This window comes from Protomyctophum bolini, assembly GCF_963924005.1.
Source record: "Protomyctophum bolini genome assembly, chromosome: 16".
Lineage (NCBI taxonomy): Eukaryota > Metazoa > Chordata > Actinopteri > Myctophiformes > Myctophidae > Protomyctophum > Protomyctophum bolini.
The window spans coordinates 30,035,769-30,060,129 of NC_137877.1; the positions used below are offsets into that span (position 1 = coordinate 30,035,769).

General features: G+C 41.9%; 1 protein-coding gene across 4 annotated transcripts in view; it reads right to left on the reverse strand.

Annotated features, from left to right (window-relative positions):
- myo10l3 (myosin X, like 3) overlaps positions 1-14,559 on the reverse strand; it is an 81,222-nt gene extending 66,663 nt beyond the window's left edge. For all 4 annotated transcript variants that reach the window (XM_080786392.1, XM_080786390.1, XM_080786391.1 and 1 more), the window contains exon 1: positions 14,297-14,559. In XM_080786392.1, the coding sequence (XP_080642518.1) occupies positions 14,297-14,317 (21 nt within the window). In that variant the 5' untranslated portion in view covers positions 14,318-14,559. The remainder of the gene's footprint in view (positions 1-14,296) is intronic.
- Positions 14,560-24,361: the final 9,802 nt, after the last annotated feature.

A 24,361-nucleotide genomic window follows, 5' to 3' on the forward strand; every position in this document is an offset into this window, starting at 1 on the left:
TTGGCTGTAACATTGGGCTCAATGAGCTACCCATAGAAAAGGCTGATAACAACCTACCGGAGCCTCCTGGTAGGCCTACTGAACCATAGCTATGGGATGATGATAGCGGTGATAAAAGCCCCTTTTAATAGGATGATAACGTGAAGATCGGCTAAGCATAAACAGCCAATATGCTGCTGCCTATCATAAAGGATACTTAGGCGATCGTTTGTTTCAAAACATTTGGTATTTCAATGGAGGACCTGTAAATATGGCCAGCAGTATATTATGGCACATAATAGAGAAACAAGACCATTTGGAAAGTGAACTTGTGTTGTAGCAATCAAGAAGCACAGTTAAGGGAGCCTGATTTTGCCCAGCCAAACAGCATTAATCATTGTGAGTGCCACCATTCAGGTGGCCCAGGGAACAGGGAGCAGGAGAGAGTTGTATCCAACAGGCCATAAAACTGAGGAGATCAATAGGCCTGGGTTCCATGAAGAAACCTTATACAAGGTCACCACTGCCCGACATCAATCCTCATTAACTATTAACAACAGGGTGCCACGTGGGCACACACAAACTCCCATCCACAGTTCAGAGAGAGAGAGTGTGTGTGCGTGCGCGTGTCATACAGAAGTATTGTTATATGTATATTGCGGCCCTTTGTTTTGTGACATGGTCAAAACAAAGCTCAAGGTGCTCCTGTCTGAGACAGTTAAAGATGCTGGCGCTCATTGAATCACAGAGATAAAATGCAAACAGTATTAAATAATTATTTGGACTCACTCACAGGCAGTCTAAAAACCTACTTCCATCACCATGTATGTGTGTTTTTTTCTCCAGATTGCTAATGGAGCACGGCTAAATGTGGCTCATCCAAACCACTGGGGACAGCGGTGAGTGGGTTACAGACGGGTTGTGTAAAATCAGTAGAAAGCTATGGGGGGTGATGGAGAGAGAAAGAGAAAGACTGGAGACAATTGATAATGCCTCCGTGACTCCGTCCTCCCCATTGATCTGGAATCATGGTAATTAGAAAGGCCAAAAGTTTAAAGAGTCAATTTGTCCAACATATGGCTAGATACTGCTTTCAAGTTTTCTTTGGTATGCTGCTCTCAAAAGCTATAGGAGCACCTGACCGTGCCTGCCTGGTACCAGCATGTTATGTTATGTACAGCATGCATGCCTACTAAGTCACTTCACTTAAGCTTATTGAGGTCGCTCTAGAATAATTACTAATGTTTGATCTAGATACTACAGTTTTTAAGCAGATCAGTTGCTATATAACTGGGCATTGCAAGAGCTTGAATTTTGGGCATAAAATTTCTAACCTCAAAACCTAGTCCTATGTTGCAATGATAAGAGCAATGGTCACCGAAGTATGGGCATTTGAAGTGTTAGCCACTGCGATAACACTGCTGCAGGGTTTTGAAGAAATTCAAAACGTCTACATATGAGATTAAAAATACATTTCTCGTCATTTGTATGGAAAATATTTTTGTGTTTATAAACAATCGAATCATGTACCGAATATCGTGATTCGAATCCTATCGCGAGTTGAGTGAATTGTTATTTGTTACATGCCTAATCTACAGTATATCTAACTATACATTGTGCTGTAAATCTGACAAAGAGGACAGACAGACAGTCAGTCAGGGGATTATTTGCAGTAGTGGACCACTGATGCAGTTTATTCAGGACGTGCCAGATGCAGAGCAGTCAGACTGTGTGTGGACAAGTCAAGACAGTAGGAATGGAGAGGTCTAAGTCATACACCACAGGTTTCAACACCACATCCGGTAGATGTCCCAACAAAAATATTTCAGTGACGCAAGTATTGGGAGGAACATTTTCCCTCAAAACCTTACTAGAACAGTTAATGTTCTGAGTAAGCCTCTCTGAAGTGTACCATTAAAATAGGAAAAGAGTTTCCCTAAGGTACGCCAAGGAAAGACAACTATCATCTCATGAATACCATGCTCAGACTACTCACAGTTACACAGCACACTGGACAGGGCACTGTCTCTAAGGGAAAGACAAAATATGACATATCTGGATGATATTTAATTGGATAACGGTTTGGTAGTAATACTGGTACAGCGCTAATAAATTGCATGATGAATATCTGGTTGTGGGGAAATAAGCAGAGTACCAATTTAAAAATAAAATAAACAACATAATCTATCTATCTCTCTCTGTGTGTGTGTGTGTGTGTGTGTGTGTGTGTGTGTGTGTGTGTGTGTGTGTGTGTGTGTGTGTGTGTGTGTGTGTGTGTGTGTGTGTGTGTACACACGCACACTCGCATGTGTGTGTGTGCGTGTGTGAGAGGGAGAAATGCCCTGTTGAACAGCACCAATAAGCTCATGTGTGGGTAGGTGTGTAATTAAGTGAGGCAGCAGGGCACAGAAAAGCTGCTGTCAGATGTGCGTGCACATGTGCTTGCACGTGTCTTTGTGTCTACAAGATGTCTATTATGTGTGCACTGCACATTAATGTCTGTCTCTAAGTCCATGAGTGTCTTAAGAGCCATAGAATGAAGCAGTTCAATGTTTTGTCTCAGCAACAGATGGTTTGCTAAACTCCAGGCTCCTCCCCCTGACCCTGCCCTCCCCTGTTCCCCGTGCAGGTCTGTCACCAACCCAGGACAAAGGCCCCCACCCAAGCCTTTAGCCCAGAGGTTAACCAGGCGGAAATACCCCTAACAAAGGCCAGCTGGGGCGCACGGGGACATGGGTGTCGACTCAACACAAACACAAAACGCAATTGCAGACGCACAACAACCCCCAAAGTGTCAGTCTCCAAACTTTGAATCAGCTGCAGGCCAGCACCACACAGCTGATCAGTCTCACGGTCTGGACACGTGAGAAGAAGTGAGGCACAACACGGGGGGGTATCCATTTTAATCAAGTTTTGTTTGGTTTGGATTAGCAGGTTGCCTCTCATCCCAGCCTTCCAGGAAGCAGTTTTGATGGTTCCATTAATAGGCAGTAGACACAGTTTGACAGTGGTAACCTGAGCCACCCAAAAAGGCAGAATCATGCTCTGTCCAAACTGTCCTATCATGCTCTCTGACACAGGAACCTCCAGGCTGAGACCTGATCCCGGACTGGGAGGCTTGAGTTTCTCCATAATGACATGCAGCTCAGAAATGTTCTAATTAATGTGCCTTGAATATTAAAGGGCTAACACAGTGCAAGGTGCCACGGTTCTTTCTCTCCTGTCCAGCCAAGCATCGGTCCGAGCGGTATTGGATGATCGTATCAGCCTGAACAAAAGAAAGCTAATCAACTCAACACGACTTAGTTGTGGTAAGCCTATTTCTTGGATCCTGTGTGGTATCAGAAAGCAGGAAGCACTCCGGTCTATGGTGGTGGAGGGCCTTTGGTCGCTCACTGAGAGACAGATTGCTGGCCAGGACTAATGTCCATCTGAGGGATGATTACATTCCGTTGGCCTCTGACAAGCGTCTAATTTGTTTCGTTTCACTCGGCGTTTGAGGAAGATAAAGCTTCTGAAGGACATCCCCCGCCAGGCACGTGTGCAGATGTGATCCAAAGGGGACCCCTGGTGCACACTGCTTCCTAATATACATTACCGGTATTCGGTATATATATCCCCAAATGTAGTACAAACATGCAGGGCATGGATCCTTCCTTACGCCTTACATTACATCATCCATTAAATGAATCGCTGGCTTCTTCCAAAACTGAAAGCCTGAAAATGCAAAATACAAGTGGAGATAGATATTAAATCCCCTTATTTCCTCAAATACATAGGACCACAATGGAAACAAGTCCCCAGGAAAAATGTGTGTTTTACTGTACTTCCGTGCTGTCACAAAGAAAAGGCAGATGTGCTGTAAACCACAAAGAGTTCCTCTGGTGTTCGATGACCACTGACTTTTTGCATGAGGGTGGAATTGCACTTCCTGCAGAAGTCTAACTGTGGTTTAACCACTTTGACATGGCGTCCCATACATGTTCAAATGTTGTAATCAATTAGGGCATGCACAACTCGCATCAAAGCTGTGTGTCTAAATAGGCAAATCAGTTTAGTCATGAATCTGTCTGCATACACAAACTTCTCTTGAGAGGAAATTAAGCACTGTTATTTTAATGAGTGAAACAATATATTTATCTGTATCAACTGACCTAAACTGATTGTATTGTACTTGAAATACACAACAGCATTTACTAAAACTGTGCTGTTTTTGGATTGCACCATGGCACTTAACTTGACCTGTGTGCTGTGCTGTGCTGGTAACGTTTAGATTATTAGATTTTTGTGTTTCTTAGATAGGCTTGATGTTTTATGTTGCACTGCAAGTGGCAGAGGGGGAACGGTATTTCATATTCTTCGTAAGTACATGGGGAAATTGACCAATAAAGTGATTCTTCGTTATTCCTGGTATAACTAGCAGCACCTCTGCAGTGGTTGGAGATGGTGTCTCCATACTCTTCCATTTCCTACACAGCCCTATACTGTTGTGTAGGAAACCTACTGGTTGACAAAGTAGCACTGCCTGAAGCTTGTGAGCACATTTTGCTTTGCTTACCTGACCAAGCAGGGATTTCCTCTTGAATAAGTGGTAGAAATGACTAACGAGTCAGACTAACGAGTGCACCTCTACAGCCCCTGCTTTTCTAACCTTCTTTTGTTTCTTTGTTTCCACGATGCCATCGTGGTCAGGTGGCTGCCTGCCTGTCTGCTTGGCTGATGCACAAGCTGTGGCTGGGGGTGCATAGGGTGAGTGAGAGCTGGGTGAGTGACACAGGAGGGATCAGATGAACAGAGGCAACCTTCAGCATCTGCACTGGAAGAGGCATGAATTAATGATATGGCGAGCGCAGCTGAACAGAAATTAACTAATGGAGGAAGAGATGTCCCATGGGGGAGGGGGGGGGGGGGTTTCCTACAGGGCTTCCCCAATCCATAGGGAGTGGGGGGCTACAAAGAACCATGTGGACCCCCCGTGGAGACAGATAAAACAGACGGCAGCAGCCGCTTTAGTTAACACTGTATCAACCGCCTGCCACGTGGCCCGGCCCACAACAATACATTACATGACGGATGACATCATTTTGCTGTCGGGTGGAAACCTCATATCTCCATATTGCAACATCTTAGTAGTGAAAATAACAGATCTACAAGCTCACAATGCCTTAGTTTTAGCTATTTTCACAATTTGAAGTCGTTTTTAAGATGATATTTAAAAAGGAACCAGTTTTGGACCTCCTATGTTAACACCCAACAGTAATTGTATTTATTTAGGGAGTTCTGAGAGAGGTGCAATGGATGTAAACGTAAATATGTCACTGGGTTAACGGAAATCAAATGAAAGCAGCACAGTAGCGGCCGGATGGCAGCGTCATATGACTTATAAACATCGCTCACAGCCTCACATTGTCTCTAATCTGCTTTTATTACAATAGCTTATGTTTAATCAACATATTGAATTGAACAATGGACCATAGAGGACAATAATGGATAATCCTGCAGGAGGGGGGGGGTGTGTGTGTGTGTGTGTGTGTGTGTGTGTGTGTGTGTGTGTGTGTGTGTGTGTGTGTGTGACTTGTGTGTGTGCGCGTGTGTGTGTGTGTGTGTGTGAGGTGGTGTAGCCTCTATCCGTTAGAGTCAGACCCACCATATGGCTAATGAGCAGTCAGCTTAATTCATGTGTACAGGATGAACATAATAAACCATGACCTCAAAGCCTCCCAAGAAACAGAACAGGAACAAGAGTAAGGGTCTCTCTTGCACCTCCAAGGACCCCCAAGAGCAGCAATTATGTTGTTTTGCATCCTTGTGTAAATTAATTTGTCCTCTGAGAAAATGAAATTTCCCATTATAGAGATGCAAAGAGCCTGATTTATGCTTTGGTGACAAAGCATCAATCAGGAAATGAAACTGTGTCAGAAAATGAAAACAAGTCGCTTTTTGTTGAGCGACACGTCGAACAGTTTGTTGCCGAGGCATGAACTAGACTTCAGTGAGTGCACTGTGCAGTACAGTGAGTGAGAGCACCAATCTTCTTATGACAAAACTGAATCCAGTCAAGAAGATTCAAACAGGAGCCATGGGAGAGGGGGAGGAGGAGGAAAAAAGATGATGTGATTGCACTGGCATGATTAACTGAGTAGTTTAAAAGCTTTCTATAAGGGAGGATCTCTACAACATGGTTTCTCTGTTTACCTATCCATCTCTATCCGGCTCTCTGTGCCCTGGCCAGTGCTCTGTGATGGGATCACACAGCAGGAATGCCATAGATATTCCAGGAATGCAGCTCAGTCAGGACCCAAGGATGCAGGGATGGTGTGTGCGTGCGTGCGTGCGTGCGTGCGTGTCACATCTGTAACAGTGGCTCTACAGGAAAACTAGAGCCAGAACTGGGGTCACCAGGCTCCTGTTACATTGAACTCCAACCTCAAGTCTCATATCTCAACTCTGTCCCAGAATGACTCCCCTATACACCCGGAAGCTCAAGTACGACTTCTTGTTTTGTCCTGTATGGTTGTTTGTTTTCTATATGCTTACTGTGCCATATGTCATGATTGACAGTCTTTTATATCCTATAATATTTTTGCAGCTGCCTGATTCCTCTCTGGAGGCTCTCTGCCTGCCTGGCTTTCTGGGAATGGGGGGCATACGGAACATAATCAGAACAGATTCTACATAATATACTTCTCCATGTGAGTCGTAGCACCACACAGTGTAGCTTCCTACAACAGCCTGAGGCCTGACCACAATGGACAGCAAATACATGGGAATGCTAACGGGTCATGGCTGTAGATTGTACCATGCTGTGAGTGTAATGCTATTAACCACCAAGGCGCCAGTAGGCTCTGAAGGCCATGGCTGTATGTGTATGGAATACTGTAGTTAGGAACACTTGGGGTGCTCATTTTGTTGTTGTGGGGGGGGGGGTCGCAATTAGTCTTGAAATTACAACTGTGGTGGTAATTTGAGCAAGTCAGCAATACTTAACAAGCATTTTCACTTTAGGCTATATACTATTTTGATGGTGCTGTTGTGTTTAATTCACACACTCATACTCATTCAGTGTTATACATTATGCACGCACAGACACGCACAGACACAGACACAGACACAGACACAGACACACACACACACACACACACACACACACACACACATCATCTATCCTGTAATAGGCTGCCTCAGTGCACAGTAATCACTGGGGGCTAAAAAAGGAAAGTCAACATCTGGCCTGGGAGCAGTAATCACAGGTTGGCTGTATTAAACTGCCAGGCCAGACTTCTGAACCAAGAGGATTTAGGCAACATTTATTACCAACTTGTCTGTCGGGTACGATGGCAGAGGTGAACAAACATGAAGCATGCAAAGTGGCAACAAACAATAGCTTTAATCTTCTCCTCTGGATAAGTGTTGTTAATAAACACGGGATAAGCCTAAATCTGCTGAAGTCATGGGTGAACCATTTGCTATGCTTCGAGTGTGGGGAAGATTGGTTGAGGTTGTTACTAAGCTGACGTGAAAAATATCCTTTCATTAACACTAACTGCCAGCAGCGCCAGGTATTAATAAATTAATTATTCCGGCACCACCAGTGTTTTTCAGTGAATACCCTTATTTTGAAGGCCCAGGGACCCGAGACGTGAACCGGATGTAAACAAACTTTGTGTGTTGTGACAGACGATCGTCTTTTCTTTCACCCGGAAAATTAAAAAAAATGTTTTCACTTCCCTGTCCTTTTTCAGGTCCTTGGCCTGAAAAACTTTGAAAATCCCTGATATAGGGTTTAAGTGGTTAATCAGGTGAGAGTTCAGAAAAGACTTTGGGCAACAAAACATTAGGATTACGTCTACACTAGCAACAGGAACGGAACAGGTCAGCTTGTATGAGCATGGGCCATAGAGCCAGTCCAGTAACAGAACCCTGTGGCTTTGTGTCCACTAGCCGGTGACACACACAGTGTGACCACACCAGTGACGGGCAATATGAGTAGACCTCAGAGACATCCACACCCATCAATCAGTCTACATTGTGTACAAATTGTCATTCATGACTCTCTCCAACTACGGAAACAGGCAGACCGTGAAAATGTGCCTTCCAAGCAATTATGTGATTGCAAGACGGCTGCAGAGTTAGATAAAATGATTTAATTCACTAAAAGCTATCTCCTATACTGTCGGTGCCATATGAACTGCAAGAGATATTCTCATAGTTGTTTTTCCTCTTCCCTTAAAGATATAATGACTAGGATTTGTTGGTTGCCGGTTGTAAACAAACATTCAATGTCGGCCACCCCTCCCCAGCTCATTTACACCAATAGCACACACCTAACGCCCAAAAAACGCCCAGAAGAAAAGTAAAATAAGTAACAAAATAAAGGCATGGTAAAGGAGTAGTGTCTACACAGCCACACACTTCTAGTGGGTCGTAAGTGATGATTGAGAGGAATTCTTGTTGTATGAGTCTACACATTTGTTTTTAGGAAAATAATATCTTTAAGCTAGAGATACCATCATACTCAACCATGCTGCCCATATAACAGGGGAAGTACACTCACTGTGAGATAATGAGGGTACATGCCCAGACATATGACAGTGTGTACAACAGTACTACAGTAACCTCTGTATTCCAATTGACCATCACAGTATGCAATACAATCTGTAGTTCTCTTTAATCACAGCCTTGTAAAGAGTGAGAGTCATCTGCCACAGTGCCATATTGATTTACTTTACACCCTGACCATGACACATCATGCGCCTCCCTCAAATCTCAAATAACTATACACTGACACAATGGAAGAGAGAGAGAGAGAGAGAGAGAGAGAGAGAGAGAGAGAGAGAGAAATTGCTCTTCTTTCATTGCTGTTTATTTTCCATGACGTCTTATCTTAGGGTCATGTAGACCCAATAACAGCAACAAACGCACTTGAGAAAAAGATGAATAAGTCGACACGACTCTCTGTCTGTCTGTCTTCGTCCCACATGGTTTAGTTTTATAATGGAAGTCATATAAGGTTCAGGCTTAAAATTTGGAGTCATACATCCTAGATAATTATGTTATAGACGACGTCTATCACGAAGTGATTTATGTCACACGCTGGCAAAGTTTGATCCTGAGATCCACGTGAAGATTGTTTTCATTCAACCACAGAAACAACATTTCCACATGTGAGGACTGGACGATTACGTTTACTTTCAATTTCTAATAATTTCTATTCTATTTTATTCACCAGCTTGACCGTGTGAGGGCATTATGCAAACATTCACGATGTAACAATAGATTCCCATCAACAAGAGGTAATTTACGGCAGACAAGCCCCTTTCAGAGCATCGTTTGTTTACGAAAGGCCATGATCTCGTTTAAAGACCACTAACAGGCAGTGTTGTCAAAAGAGCTTGACGATGCAGCAGGATGAGCTAAAGTCAACATCACAGCCCCTCCTGTGAGGGCTAGCGCAATCTGAGAACCCATCAGCAAAAAATAAAGGAAAAACAGTGAGAGACTAGGGCTAGCGTGATAGACAGAGGGATGGTTACTGTCCAGGTTTCACACCCGTGGCAATATTAAGGAGATTCTACTGTACCTGCTATACCCCAGAGACTTGTGGACCTGCTATTTTTGAACATTTAATAACATTATAAAAAAATACATTTAGGCAATAATGACAGTGGTTCTGTTTAAGTGAGAGAAGTACGTCATAAAGTTGAACAATGCTCAATGGAATGCTGTTAACTATGGTCCCAGACCTACAAACTCAGAGGACATCCATGCTTAACTACATGTAAACCTTGTTTACTTTGTTTGTCTGTGCTGGTTTGCATATTCACATCATCATCATGTTGTATGCGTTTCCTTTTTATTTTGTGAGTTGGCCAGACAATACCTTTTTATAATTAGTCCCAGCACTCACGCACAATTAGAGCACTTCCAGATTGTAAACAAGCTGCTGCTATTGTGCTTATATTCGTCTAAATCATGGCCTTAGTAATAACACCCCTTGTTTTTTCCACACATATTATTCAGTGCTTATATTTCTCCATATTAAGTTGCACCAAGAATCTTGGTACAACAGATGCAACCAGAGCACCAAATGCATTTCTCTGGCTGAATATCTAAATGTAAATATTGTGAGTTGAAGATGGCAAAGTAACAAAAGATTCAAAAGAATACAGCAGGAACCTACTAGTCAACACTGTATTGTTCAGCCCTTCCTTCCTTCCTTCCTCACTTCCCTGTTTCATGTCCTATTACTTTATTCCCTTGGCCGTCTGCTTGGTTGGAGAGTGGGATCTAGATTGCATCGCAGCTCTCCACTGGGGCAGCTGGAAGAAGTGACAACTGGGCAAGAATGATTCTTCCATTTAAATAGAAAATAGTCTGCTCTCAGGAGTGGGCAGGGGCTTTCTCACATTACCAGAGAACGCTTAAGAGCATGCTAAAACCATAGATCTTACTTCAAAGCCATACAACCATCACACAAGGTTGTGTGTGTGTGTGTGTGTGTGTGTGTGTGTGTGTGTGTGTGTGTGTGTGTGTGTGCGCGCGCACGTGCATGCGTGTGTTGCGAGTGAATGAGTGAATGAATGAATGAGTGAGAAGAGTACTAGTACTAGTCTGGTGTAATAGTGTGAAACCTAAGCCTTTCCACCGACAGTTTCACAGTCCATAGGCGACGGGTGGAATCTCAAGGGTCACTTCTGGAAAGCTGGGAATCCCTACATGAGAATGTCTCTGAGGGGGAAAGAACTTGGTGTGTGATATAAGGATGCTATGTGTATCTATAAATGACTACATGTGGCTTTCCAACATATGGCAGCTGCTTCTATATACGGAGGCCGATATACATAGAAGGAACGCAGCCTCTTCAACAGTAAAAAATTGCACTAAGGTGTAAAATGTCTAAAAGACAGAGATTGTGTGTTTAGCCCAATGATGTTCTCATCTGTGAGAGTACTAGGCCTAAGGAAAGGATCTACATCTACACAGTCTGATGAGTAACTCAAATATGCCTCCATATAAAGTTACACATCCACAAAACCTGTAGGAACAAGGTGATAAGTCCGGCAAGGCTGAATAGGCACTGCTGACACCTGATTCAATTCACAATCTCTGACACACTCGGTATGTAAGTGTGTTAAGTTGTGGTTCACACACCCAACCTGAGGCTGGATGGGGCCGGGGACAGGTGAAGCTGCTGAGGGCTTTATGGGGATCAGAGGTACTCTGAGAGGAAGGCCAAGAAGGAAGCTGAGGGTCAGGGTGGGCCTAACAGGATCTCACTCCACACACCCTCCACGCACCAGCCTCTAGTCTGCCACCAACACTATCATTCAACCACAGAAGGATAATTAAGTTTACTTTCAAATTTCAATCATTTCTATTATATATTCTATTTACCAGCTTGACAGTCGGGGGCATTATGAAAACATTCCCAATGTAATAAGAATAGATTCCCATCAACAAGAGGTCGTTTAAAAAGAACTTGGCGATGCAGCAAGTTAAGCGAAAGTCACTGTGAAACTCCCTCGCACCAGTCTCTCCACCCACAGTTTACCAGGAGGACTGCACAGTTAATCCTACTGTATATCATTGTTATGCAATTATAGAATATCAGATTCAGTACATGCACTACTGAAATCATCACCAAAATAAAAAAATGTGCTGTTGAAAATATCTAATAGAAACAAAAAGCACAGTGAAGTGACTTTCTTCTCACAGAAGTGATTAATAACCAGGATCACCAATATTTAGGATAATCCTTTTACCCATGATTGTGTATTTGCTCTCGTCATGACCACCTCAAGCAGACTAGTCATCACTAGAAAAACTGACAGTTGAAAAACACCTGTCCCTTTCATTAAATATGGTCTGTATAACAAACCTTCACACAGATCCGCAACATGATCTCTCAGGCTCTAGCCTATAGTTGTAATAATCACAATATATTAAATTAAACTCCTTCCTGTAGTGATTTACAATTGAGATCATCATCAACTGTCAATAGCTGATTTGAATCAAAGGGTTATAGTGAATCATTCACTGTTTTCACTGAGTTTGAACTAGTTAGTTGTGAGCCATCGTCGCACACCAAAGATAACCGACCTACAAGCTCACGATACATCACAGCTTCAAGTCACCTTACACCGATACATCACCTTGTGAGCTGGTAAATCAGCTATTTTCAGTATGCAACTCCGCCACTCAACTAAGTATAAATCAGGCTTTAGTCTCTCTCACTGGTGGAATTCCAAGTAAATTAAATCCACACTGGCAACAGTGGCGTTGCAGTATTCAGGATGCTGGCTTCCCCTAAACCAATACCTTTCAAAAACCAGACCATACTTTTCTCAATTCATTAGATCATGAAGTTGTTTGATGCATTATACTAGTGTACGTGTACGGCTCCTTCCAAATAAAATAAACAATACAAAAATTATAATACTAATCCAGTCAGACAGTCTGCTCAACAATGAACGGTCAGCTCAAGAGATACAATCCACTGAAATTAGGCTATTAGTTTTATAACCGTTGCTGGGCTTAATTCTTACATTAAATTAAATATAACACAAATGTCATCAACACAGCCTAATACTCATACTAATACAAATCCTTAAAATAATTATTTTTGAGTGAGCAGTCCTCAAATCCCTAAGAAGCATATAGCCATTGCCCATAAATAGCCATGATTATGATCATGAAGTCACTTCACAGACAAATCACCCTGATCCTGATTTAAATTAACATCCAGAAGATTGGTGTTACTGTGTTAGTGTGTTTGCACATTATGGGGAAGATTACCCATCTGTGTTTGTACTCATATGTTATCTCTTATTAAACCAAACTGACCCATCCCGGTAAATCTGTATACTCTAGTCTAGTCTATTCGCTGAGTAGTACAGCTACTGGTCCTGGTCCAATATCGAATATACTGATCAACTCAACAGCCAATAACAATAAAGCAATAAATCAATATACATGTTTACAAAATGTTGTTTACAAATGGACAGTGATAAGACTGTATTGATGCCAATGCCATTAGTTATTCTGCTTATCAGCCCAGATTATGTATAGATTCCCTTATTGACTCCTGATCCATTTTCAGTTTGAATTACGCTTTACAACTGTTTTATTATCTCTGAGTTTCAACACGGTAGAGGGAAAAGCATGCATGTATGCAGAATAACATTTGAACTAGGGAAGCACAATACTGTATTTATTGTATTGTTTATTTATTGTATTTACTGTATACTGTATATTGTGGTAATGTCTTTTCCAGGTTTTAAAGGCTGCATTACAGTAAAGTAATGTTTCTAGAAGTTCTATTTGTCTTGACTTTTTACCCATTTAATTAGAATATAGGTAATACTGGTGATGATTATTAATCAAGGTTTTGAAACCATCACCGCAATATTGTCACAATAACTTTTGTCAAGATTGATTTTGTTTATGTCACATTTTGATTTAACATGCTGGCATTGATAAAAGGAAACGATAAGCTTGGAGGCATACAATGACGATTCTCTGAGTGAACAATTCGAATTCCTGAGCAGTTTCTCAATTCCCATCCCATTCCCTATTGTTTTCATAACACTCTGAATTTCGTCTAGAGAGCAACATGAGAGGATGATGTAGATACTAACACTAACATTAGACCAGGTGAGAAGCATAGTTCAGGTTCTACATTGAATTATAATTTTGGTTGTAAGTCAATAGGTAAGTCAATAGGTGCTGCTGCTGCAGCCCTATAGTACCTAGGACTGGTAGGTGTTGGCATGACAAGAGCTCGGCATGGGCAAGGGTACTGAATGGAACAACTGTGAGGGCAAATGTCCAACAATACATGGGCAGCATATCAGTGTTATTACTACAACAACAGCAGTTAATAGTTATTTGTATAGTGGCTAAATATTAAGCAAAACATGAAATGTTAAATAAGTTATCATCACCAAGTCCACACAGCTGCATCCTGTAGAATAGACGAGCCCAGAGTGCAGAAAGCAGCCCATGTGTCACTAAGCTGAGAAGCTCGCCCAGGGCTCGTCTAGGCAATATATTGTTTTCTGATTGAGAAAACATGATAAAATGACATGGCAAAAATTGATATATTAATATTAAATTAGACTACTGTAATGGTCCAAACGAGTTAAATGTACAGTACTGCAGAGACTAAGATACTCTACAGAGTCTACACAATGGCTGTAGAAACGCGCACGGGACGAAGATGAAACAAAGACCCGACGGGGGGGTACCCAAAATAATTCAGGGTTTCCACTGAAAGAAAAGGCGAGCAGAAATGATTACCGAATTCGAGAAAACTCACCTCTACAAAGAACGTATCCATTTTAACCCAAATATGCCCCAAGTCCTCTAGTCCTTTTGTAGTGTTGAGTTTAGGGTACCACCACAGCTGCGCTCGAAGGTGTATTCCCAAAGGCTTTCCATCCGCGAGCTGCACATACAGGGGAGATTCTAAAAGTTCCCCGCGTGGTCTTCTATCCCAACTATACCCACTTTAGAGCGATACTCAATTCACAATTAAACAAGCAATTTAGCTTGTACTTAATATTACTCTTAAACGTTTCTTCGCCGTGTCCGGTCCGGTCACGGTGCCAGCCGTTGTCGTGCGCTCTGTGTTGTGTTTCTGACTGTCCCGTCTAGCCATTCAATGGGACCGGCACATTATTATTCAGAGAGGCGGGGCTTAAAGCTCTATCCGTTAGTTTAGTACAACGGTGTCGCTCTTCAAAAGGAACAGATCTACAAGCTGACAACGCGTCGCGATGCGACGCGTTGTCAGCTTGTAGATCTGTTCCTTTTTCGGAAGTGACTAAAGCGAGACCCTCCTACAGCACACGCCCTTTCAAAGAGGAAGACTGGGCCTGGCTCTGGCTGGTGGCTAGTTTCAAATTCCCAAGTTAAATTTAAACTACCGGTATATCAGTGATGATTCTACCTTTTGTTTTCCCTTTCAAAATAAAAACATATTTCCAAGACAAAATATGTCCAAAACAATGCAACCTGGTTAATTGCTTTAGCATATGCTCACAATGCATCAGAGAGGATGCCAAGGATAGCATAACAATTCTATTTTACAATACTTCCTCCTTTGGGAAAGATCAACTCTCACTCAGGGAAGAGGAAGAAGCAGAAAAGTCATACAGGATTTTTGTTTTGTTTTTGTTTATCATGGGTGACCCTTCATTCAGATTTCTTGATTTTCATCCCACTTTCCATGGTTTAATCTTCGTTACAGCAATAGATCTGATGATCCTCAGAAGAAGGACATGTTTTTAATCTGTATACATCCTATGCCAGTGAGATTAGGCAGGTCATTGCTTGCCTGCTTTAATCTTAAATGTGGATAGACACAATAAATCCACATAAGATAAAGGCATACAGTCTGTTATATAATCAGTCATCCTGAGGAATACGATGATAGATAACAGATAACACAAACAAACACAAATAAAGTGAGGACAGAAAAGTGAAGACGCAAATTGTGATTGGCCGGAATGACATTTGTGATTATTTGATTGGCTGAGCACGGAATGTGATGTATATGATGTAGATGAATGATGATAAGAGCGCCCCTCACTTCACATGGGTGTGATTTTTGTTTTCTCTGTGGCATTGCTGAAGAATTGTGATTGATTAGGGACACTACAATAAAACATAAACATAGATCATTTCAGCCATTCTTCCTTTTCATTCAAAAATGTTTGGCTAAATTAGTCAGACTGGGCCTGGCGGTTGGCTATTTTCAAATTCCCAAGTCAGATTTAAACTATATCAGTGATGATTCTACCTTTTGTTTTCCCTTTCAAAATAAAAACATATTTCCAATACAAAATATGTCCAAAACAATGCACCCTCGCAACCTGGTTAATTGGTCAGTTGGTCTTAACAGGTTTGCATGTGCCTCTTGGTCAGATTTCTTGAAACAACCCATCCATTGTTGTGTGTTGGTATGTGTTCCAGGACCCAAACGGAATAATACTTTAATATTACTTGTGCAGTGCCAAAGGTAGGCTACCACTTGGACCTTTGGTTCATGGCACACTATAAAATTCTGAACGCTGAGGGTCTTGTAACACTCAGGATTGGACAGTGAGTGCAGCTTGTTGTTGTGCACAGTGGTCAGACATGTTCTCGTGGCGTCTCGGAAATGTTTCACTCAACATCCACACAAACCCCTCAGTTGGTCTGGTTTTCACTAATGCCATGAAGACCAATCAATGCAGGCTGGCTACTTTACTTTACAGTAAATTGCAAACATTTACTATGCAAGCCTTCCACTTTGTCCCACTCCCTGTTTACCACAATTGACATTATGCTTTACCCGCAAGCATTCTGTTCTCTGAGCTTTGTTTCTCTTATTGCGACCTGTGTCGCATTTACTATGAAATCTGCATCTCCAGTCCGTCAGTTAGTTAGTTAATCACATCACGCCTCCATATATGGTCACACCTCGTGACATCACACCTCCATATATGGTCACGCCCCGTGACATCACGCCTCCATATATGGTCACGCGTCATGACATCACGCCTCGTGACACATCACGCCACCATATATGGCCATCTCCATACATGAAGATCACGACACTGACCTCATCTAACTCATCTTTAAGGCGATGTCGCTTCTCGCCCCCAGGGCGTCTTACTGGTGTATAAAGACTGAAATTGATGACCAAAGGCAGCAGAGTGACATCACAAAACCATATGCCGAATATTTCAATTACATAGTGGAATTTTGTGAGAATGTTATTTCTAATTAGTTTCTTAGTCCAGGAGTAACACATCTAGTACCACTGCACGACAACTCTGAAATATGATCACATCATAGTCAGCAAAGTTTACAGAACAGTCACAACCATGTATGTCCCAGGAAGACTGATCTTCTATCATCAAGGAGGATGTCTGCTGCACTCTCTTGGAGAGACAGGGAGCCTTTGTGGCACCTTGCTGAGTATTCTCATATAGCACTAATTACCTAATAAGCATTTGTTAAGTCAAAACAATGCTGAATGAATTGCTCTTTCAATGAGTCACTCATTATTCATCCTTATTTGTATCCCACATAGGACACCAAACAGTGTCGCCAGGCAGAGGGCTGTGTGTGTGTGTGTGTGTGTGTGTGTGTGTGTGTGTGTGTGTGTGTGTGTGTGTGTGTGTGTGTGTGTGTGTGTGTGTGTGTGTACTGAAGCCAGGCTTGCCTGCACACCACCTGAGGGAACGAACAGTGAGAACAAAACATCCATTTGGCCATCAAGTGGGATCCCCAGGAGGCATGGGGGAGATGTTGTAGGATCAAGCGACTTGCTGGTCTTGACTCATGCCATAGTACTTAATTTACTAGTAGTGAGGTTCTATAAATTGGAATAAATGTAGAGGTGTACACACTCTAAACAATACTTTTGATCTATATACACACAAATTGTTCCTGTCCTCTTCCTTCAGTAGAAGTGAACCATTACAAGGAGGCCAACACAGCTGCTCTGGTTTTGGTGAATATTAAGTAGTTCCGGTCATTTTGTGGGGGGCACTGGGGGCCAGGCATTAAAAGTAAATTAATCCACAAAACTAGTGTCATTTGTATTGTTGACCCATTTAGCGCAACTTTCGTTCAACTTTGACCCCTCTATCACATGGAACTATTGAAAAACTAGTTTTGTGAATTAATTTACTTTTAATGCGTGGCCCCCTGTGCCCCCCACAAAAAGACCGGAACTACCACCAAAACCAGAGCAGAACTCCCACCACAGGACTTGGGCAATCAATGAATACAGTTGAAACCACTATATCAATGGCAAGTATTTCATACAGCTTGAATTCAAAACTTCTGAACTATCCCTTTAAGTTAAATGCTAACTTTCATCTGTAAAAATGCTAATTACTAAATATCCTTTTATAAAAAACTTCAACTTTAGTTTCACATCACAGGTTTAAGAAATTACTGAAATTTCAAGAAAGGGTAAAAGAATATAGAAAACACAGAAAACTGGTCAGAAGTGACACATATTTCTAATATGAGTACATTATAAGGTGCATGTAAACTAAAATAAAAGAGAGGCTTGTAGGATAGGACATATTCCCCTTTTTAGGAGGTAAATTAACATAAAATGGAACTCAATCTCAAATGAATCCATTACTCCTTATTCATGACTTTTTTCATTTAGAAAATAAAAACTTTTGAAGTAAGGTTTATTCAGATAAATGTGTCGTGTTTCACTCCAATGTGTCCTGTTTCACTCAGTTCCTATGGCAATCACATAAACGCAATTCATGTTAGAGAGCACATGTCAGTTTATTTTTGTGGTTCTGGTTTTGTATTCTGTTGAGAAAACAGATCTGTGACCCTACATACCAACACTGTCACTCCTAAAGGAGATACCCAAAGTGTTTCAGACAGACAAGGTGATCAGCTGATGTCAGCCCAGCCACCCCCTGCTGTGCGGTGGGCACCGAACACAGTAGGCTACAGTCAATAAGGTGCCAATGAATTCTATCTTGAGAGATTTAAAAGAAAAGAAAATGATCCTGGTGAACTCTGAATGGATGACATAATGCTTAATTATTACACACTTGAACCATAACATCCCTATTCTGGGGCCATAACATTCAGTAATAAATGCTCTAGATTAGAAGCTCTTTGCTCTGCATGAAATATCGCACTAAATATCGCTCTACACTAAATATCTTTAGGAGTAGGGTTAGGAAATCTGCAAGCACCACGTATCGAATTGCGACGTGTTGTGAACTTGTAGATCAGCTATTTTCTGTGAATATATTTAGTGGTGTGAAAAAAGACAAACAATAATATACAGTAATAGGCAAAAACATCATATGAGTAGTAATAACACTAGTGTGAAGTGAGGGGCGCCCACTGTGGCTGCAACATGACATCACTGCTTAAAGTAAACATTATAAAGTCCATAGACTTTCCTGCCACATGACCCTCCAAAAATTAAAAGCGGATAATTTCCGGTGCTGCTTAAACTTGAGTACTTGACCCATAGCACAAAAAGGCACATGTCCCTGTTTATGTATTTTATGTTTTACATTTTGTTTGTTGCATAAAATAAAATAAAGTTGTTAAATCAACAAATAAGGTTGAATTGTGTGATTTCTGATTTGTGTCATTGAAACAGGTCATGGGTGTTGAATTGGGTCATTATTCCAGACCCATTCACAGAGAGCCCAGGGACAGTACACATACTGTATCAGTCTACATACTGTACCAGTCTGCTCTGCTTTAACATCATCCAGTGTGTGCGCCATCTGTGTCTCCATTGCCCTTTGGAGAGGCACACAACTGAACAGACATAGCCTGAAGCACTGGTTTTTGTGTTTTAATGGTCTATCTATCATAAGCAAGCAGGCAGCCCTAAGATAATTTCAGATCAATCAGCTGGTTCAACAATGCATGTGTCTCACCGAGGATAAAAATAAACCATGAGTTCTGGAGAGCTAATGGAGACAGAGAGGCTCTGTAGCCCCCCCCAACCCCCCCCCCCCCCCCCCCCCCCCACACACACACACACACACACACAAGCCCCGGAGCAAGGTCATTTAGGTCAGATGAAGGACCCTTGTCCAGCCCAACTTCAAATATTGTATAGATCTGTCTTGAGTGCATGTGATGGAGGTCTCTTTGGGTGAGACTAGACTGTTTGATTATTCTCTCTGTAGCCATGAGCTCTCATTCACAATCAGATAAATAATCACTTAACGGCACATGCTTTGATTATGTAAAGAGAAGCCATGAATTCCCCGGTCCCTGACTGCCATCTGAACAATAAACAAAACCATTGACCCACTCTAACTATACTGCCCTGGGGGTCTCACTGTAATGTTCCTGTTGCTGCTCTTTGTTTTTTCTCAAATTCATGGCAGGTTACAGAAAAGTGCCATTTAAAGTAGCAATAACTGCGCTTTTTTGATTAACACATTGCACAGAGACTACACACATTCAGGCCAGGGAATTTGACAATTTGCTAACAGAAGCCACATAGAAGTAGCCTGTTAGTCAAGCAAAATATTTAATTTGGAACCATGATGTGATGATTAATGAATTTGGTCTAATTCAACTAATTAAGTGGATGGTCTAAGCAGCTACTCATGTGAGAGCTGCTGATTAATTTCACTGAAATATTGGAGTGGACACACCCAAGGGACAAAGCAAACAGAGGGGGGGGGGGGGCATTTAATTAAATCACCCCTGTGCTAGGTTGGATAGATGGCAAAAGAAGGAGAGAAATTGTAGACATTGAGATAAAAGGGGAGGTCTAACAATATCATTAAATAGGAATGATGCAATCTATATGGAATCACTCTTCCCAGCAGCAGCAGCAGCATAATGTGCAAATATGGCCAGTGACAGATCCTGGTGCCAGATATATTGAATTATGTGGCTAGTGCTGGGCCATCTAATAGCCAACATGTCTCCAGATAACAGCATTACTCACACCTATGTCAAAGGCAGATGGACATTCCATATTTGTGTTCTGGCTAGGATGTGATGAATGATAAATGTTAGGCATCAATAATGTTTTTTGAGCGGTGCTTACCGCTCCAACAATACATGTGTGTCTATTGCGACCCCTGTTACTTTGTGTCAATACATCATCATCACCATACGTCATCGTGAGGCACTGCTCACTTTTTGAGGTGTGATTTTGTAGGGCCATGGCTTTCAGACATGCCGTCATGTGGCAGCCAAGTCTATGGACTTTTAATATTTGTCTTATTTATTCTCCCTCAAAAAAAAGCAAGCCCCAAAAATCAGCATGCCCTCCGTGACTTCATGTGGAAGCCAAGTCTATGGACTTTGTCTTATTCATGTTCCCCCAAAAATAAGCAAATGATAAATGGTGCATTTATATAGCGCCTTATATATCTTATAAGCGCTTATATAATATATATATATATATATATATCCAAGGCGCTTTACAGAAATTGTGCATTACATTCACATTCACAAATTCACACACCGATGCCGGAGGAAACCATGCAAGGCACCAACCTGCACATGTGATCGGGAGCAATTAGGGGTTCAGAATCTTGTTCAAGGACACTTCGACACTAACTCTGGGGGAGCCCGGGTTTGAACTGGGTTGCGGTTCCCATCTGGTGACTCTGCCCCTGAGCCACTTCCAGCCCAATAAGCGAGGCCCAAAAATCAACACACCCATCAAAACATCACACCCGTGTGAAGTGAGGGGCGCTAATACAACATTAAACATTAAACGCCATTAACAATAAAGAGACAATATGACGTAATGAGGCACATTATGACGTAAATTTTCCCTTCATTGTCAATGGCGTTTACAAAACAAAAGTCTATGTTTTCTTTAAGCATTCCCCCCCACCCCCCGTGACGTACAAAAGCAAACAAAGGCGCCACTGAATGCTTTTCTATGAAGGTTAGTGCAGTAGAGGTCTGGGCCGGCCGAGCGGTCCAGGCACCTATAGGCTGGTATTCCTGACAGCGTGTCACGGTTTCTAGTCGCGATCCCGACAACCTTTGCTGTGTGTCTTCCCCCCCATCTCTCTCCCCCTTTCCTTTCAAACTACTATTAATCAATTATTTGAATCAATAAAGGCAAAAAGCCCCAAAAATATCTTTAAAAGAAAAATGGTTAGTGGAGTAGCGTCACAGAAAGGAAATCTTGCCAGTGTTGTTATTGGCGATAAAATATAAACACACAAAAGATTGTACATGAAGAAGCTTGTGTGTTTCAAATTATGCATGGTCAACAGACATCACCTTTTGATCTGAAACCATGGAGAATGGTGTTGTGAAAGCTCATTGATGGATATTTTGCTAGCTGTCACTTAGGAAACCGGACGATATATTTGTAGAAAAACGCTCTATTCATCATCACATAGATAGGGGCTCTCCATCAACTATGACCCCCCCCCTACAACACACACACACACACACACACACACACACACACACACACGGTCCATGGCATTGTAATGACCCAGAGGCCAGATTCCTAGCAGCAGGATTTCACAATTTATCTCACCACACATTCCTTCAAGTGCTCCATACAAATACCATAACTTCCTTCAATCTGAAACATAGGGGCCAGCTCACAATCTTCCCATAACCCCCTCCTCATTGTCAACTTCCTGTTTGTTTATGGAGCCTCATATTTTCCTGCTCCCACAGTAACAATCTATAGGCCTACATGTACTGTTTAGTGTTTTCACTGTGATATTCTTTAGGTAACCTGAAGAGTCATGCATGGGACCAAGACACAAAGAACACAATTGACTCACTTGTAAAAACGACAGGACGAGGATAAATGTGCCACTGGACATGGTTCATATGATTGGGGTTTTCAATTCATTATCTGGATGTTTTTGTTTCCTAGAACTGAGCGGCGGCGCAAACTGTCAGAGCCCACTCAGAGTAGCAACCACTGCTACTGCAGTGACCATTCTTTGATACTTTATAGCCTACTTGTACTTTATACTAAGTAAGAATAGCCTACTTAAGCCTTATTTGAAAATAGCCGATCTTCAAGCTCACGTGTCATGATGCAACACATTGTGAGCTTGTATAGATTTGCCATTTACGAGCGATTGCAAATTTGTAAATCTTTGCACTTTTAGTTTTCCCACCACTAGCACTAGCAGTGACTCACTGGTCACTCAGAGTCTGAGAAAGAATGACAGCGTATTTTCTCTATACTGACCTGAGGTCTGCATTCTGAGCCAGTGCTGAGGACTGACCGGGAATGCTGTAAGTCATTCAGTGTCTATGCTGTCTCATACCATATGACTCAACAGCGTGAATCACAGAAAACTCAGCTAAATATTCCAGGTACCTTAATGACCATCAGATATATCCTTATATGTACAGATTTGGCAAGGAGAAGACTGCCTGATCAGCACGTCTGAACTTTTGAGTTTTATTATCCGTTTCTTAAAGGGATATTTCACAGCTGGATGCCTCCCGAAGAAACTGCAGTCACTCAATGTTAATAGTATCTGTAGTAGATAAAACAGTAGCACAATTTGAAACCCTATGGCCAGAAAAAATTGTGTGTGTGTTTGACTAGGGTTTGACTGGATTGCTGAATTCCTACAATGCCCATAATGCTTTAGTCCACTTCCCCTCTTTGTGGAGAGAGGGAGGCTGAATTTGATGAATTGAACAAGGTGGACCCTCTTGTAAACAAGTGTAATGCTTAATTGGGTCGTCCACTCACAGTTAACAGGCTTTGTATTGAGTTTGTGCTTGAAATGTACTGTAATTCTGCAAACTGTTAATAAATATTTCAATCAATCAATGCCTGGAGGTGTGATTTTGTAGTCCAGAAAGGAAATGAGATCACATTTTCATGACAGGTTTTTGGTCATGAACATGGGAGGCATACTATGGTCCGACGGAGCATTGGTTCGAAGGAGCATTGGTCCGAGGTGCGTTGGTGGTCGGGAGAGGGTTGGGGTTAGGTTTAGGTGTGCTGCCCCGGGGGAGGTTAGGGTTAGGGTGAGGGTTTGAGGTAGGTTGACGTTCGGACCAATGCTCCGTTGGACCAAACACATAAACCCCATGAACATGGTGTCATGGCTAAAATAAAAGAAAAACATATTACACACATAAAAACCCCAGGAAAGTGTTTCTTGTGCCCTAAACATAATTAAAATAAACTCTGGTTGCAAAAGGGGTGAAGTGGCCCTTTAAGCAAGAAAGATCAAATTGGACACTATTTGCACCGGTAACCCAACACAGCATAATGGCTTTAATATCAGTTGCTTCAAAAGAACTTAACAACAAGGTTCCAACAGGGTTTGATACATCTGCCTCCAGGTGAAAGACAAAGAGGGATTTTAGGTTGGGGGGATATGACAGCAGTAGAATGGGGTCCGTTCAATATAATTACAAGCTCTGGGGAGATTACTTCATTCAGGTTACGCCCCTGGACCCTCCCAGAGGTCACTCCATGCCTCCCATCACATAGGGGACAGGCCCCTATCTTTAGATTGGTTGACCAGTTAGTAAAAAAAAAAAGATGTTGGAAGCTTTAATATGGCTTTCACCTAACCCTAGTACATTTCAAAGACAAATATTGTACTTTTGACTACAAAAGGTAAAAAAAATACATGCAGTACTCCAGGACTTTTAACTGAAGCACAAATTTGACTGAGCAACTTTCACTTAGCTGGTAATATTGACCATGTACATTGTACATCAATACTTTAACTCAAGTACTGGGGTTGAGTAGCCTATGTTTTGCCCACCACAGAATAGCTCAACAGTCAAAAACTGACAGACCCTGTCACATCACAATAGCTATTAGTCTCTCTGTTGTTTGTCTCACTCACTTCCTGAGACTTCCACTCTGGTCAGAAATGGCTTTAGTAAGTGT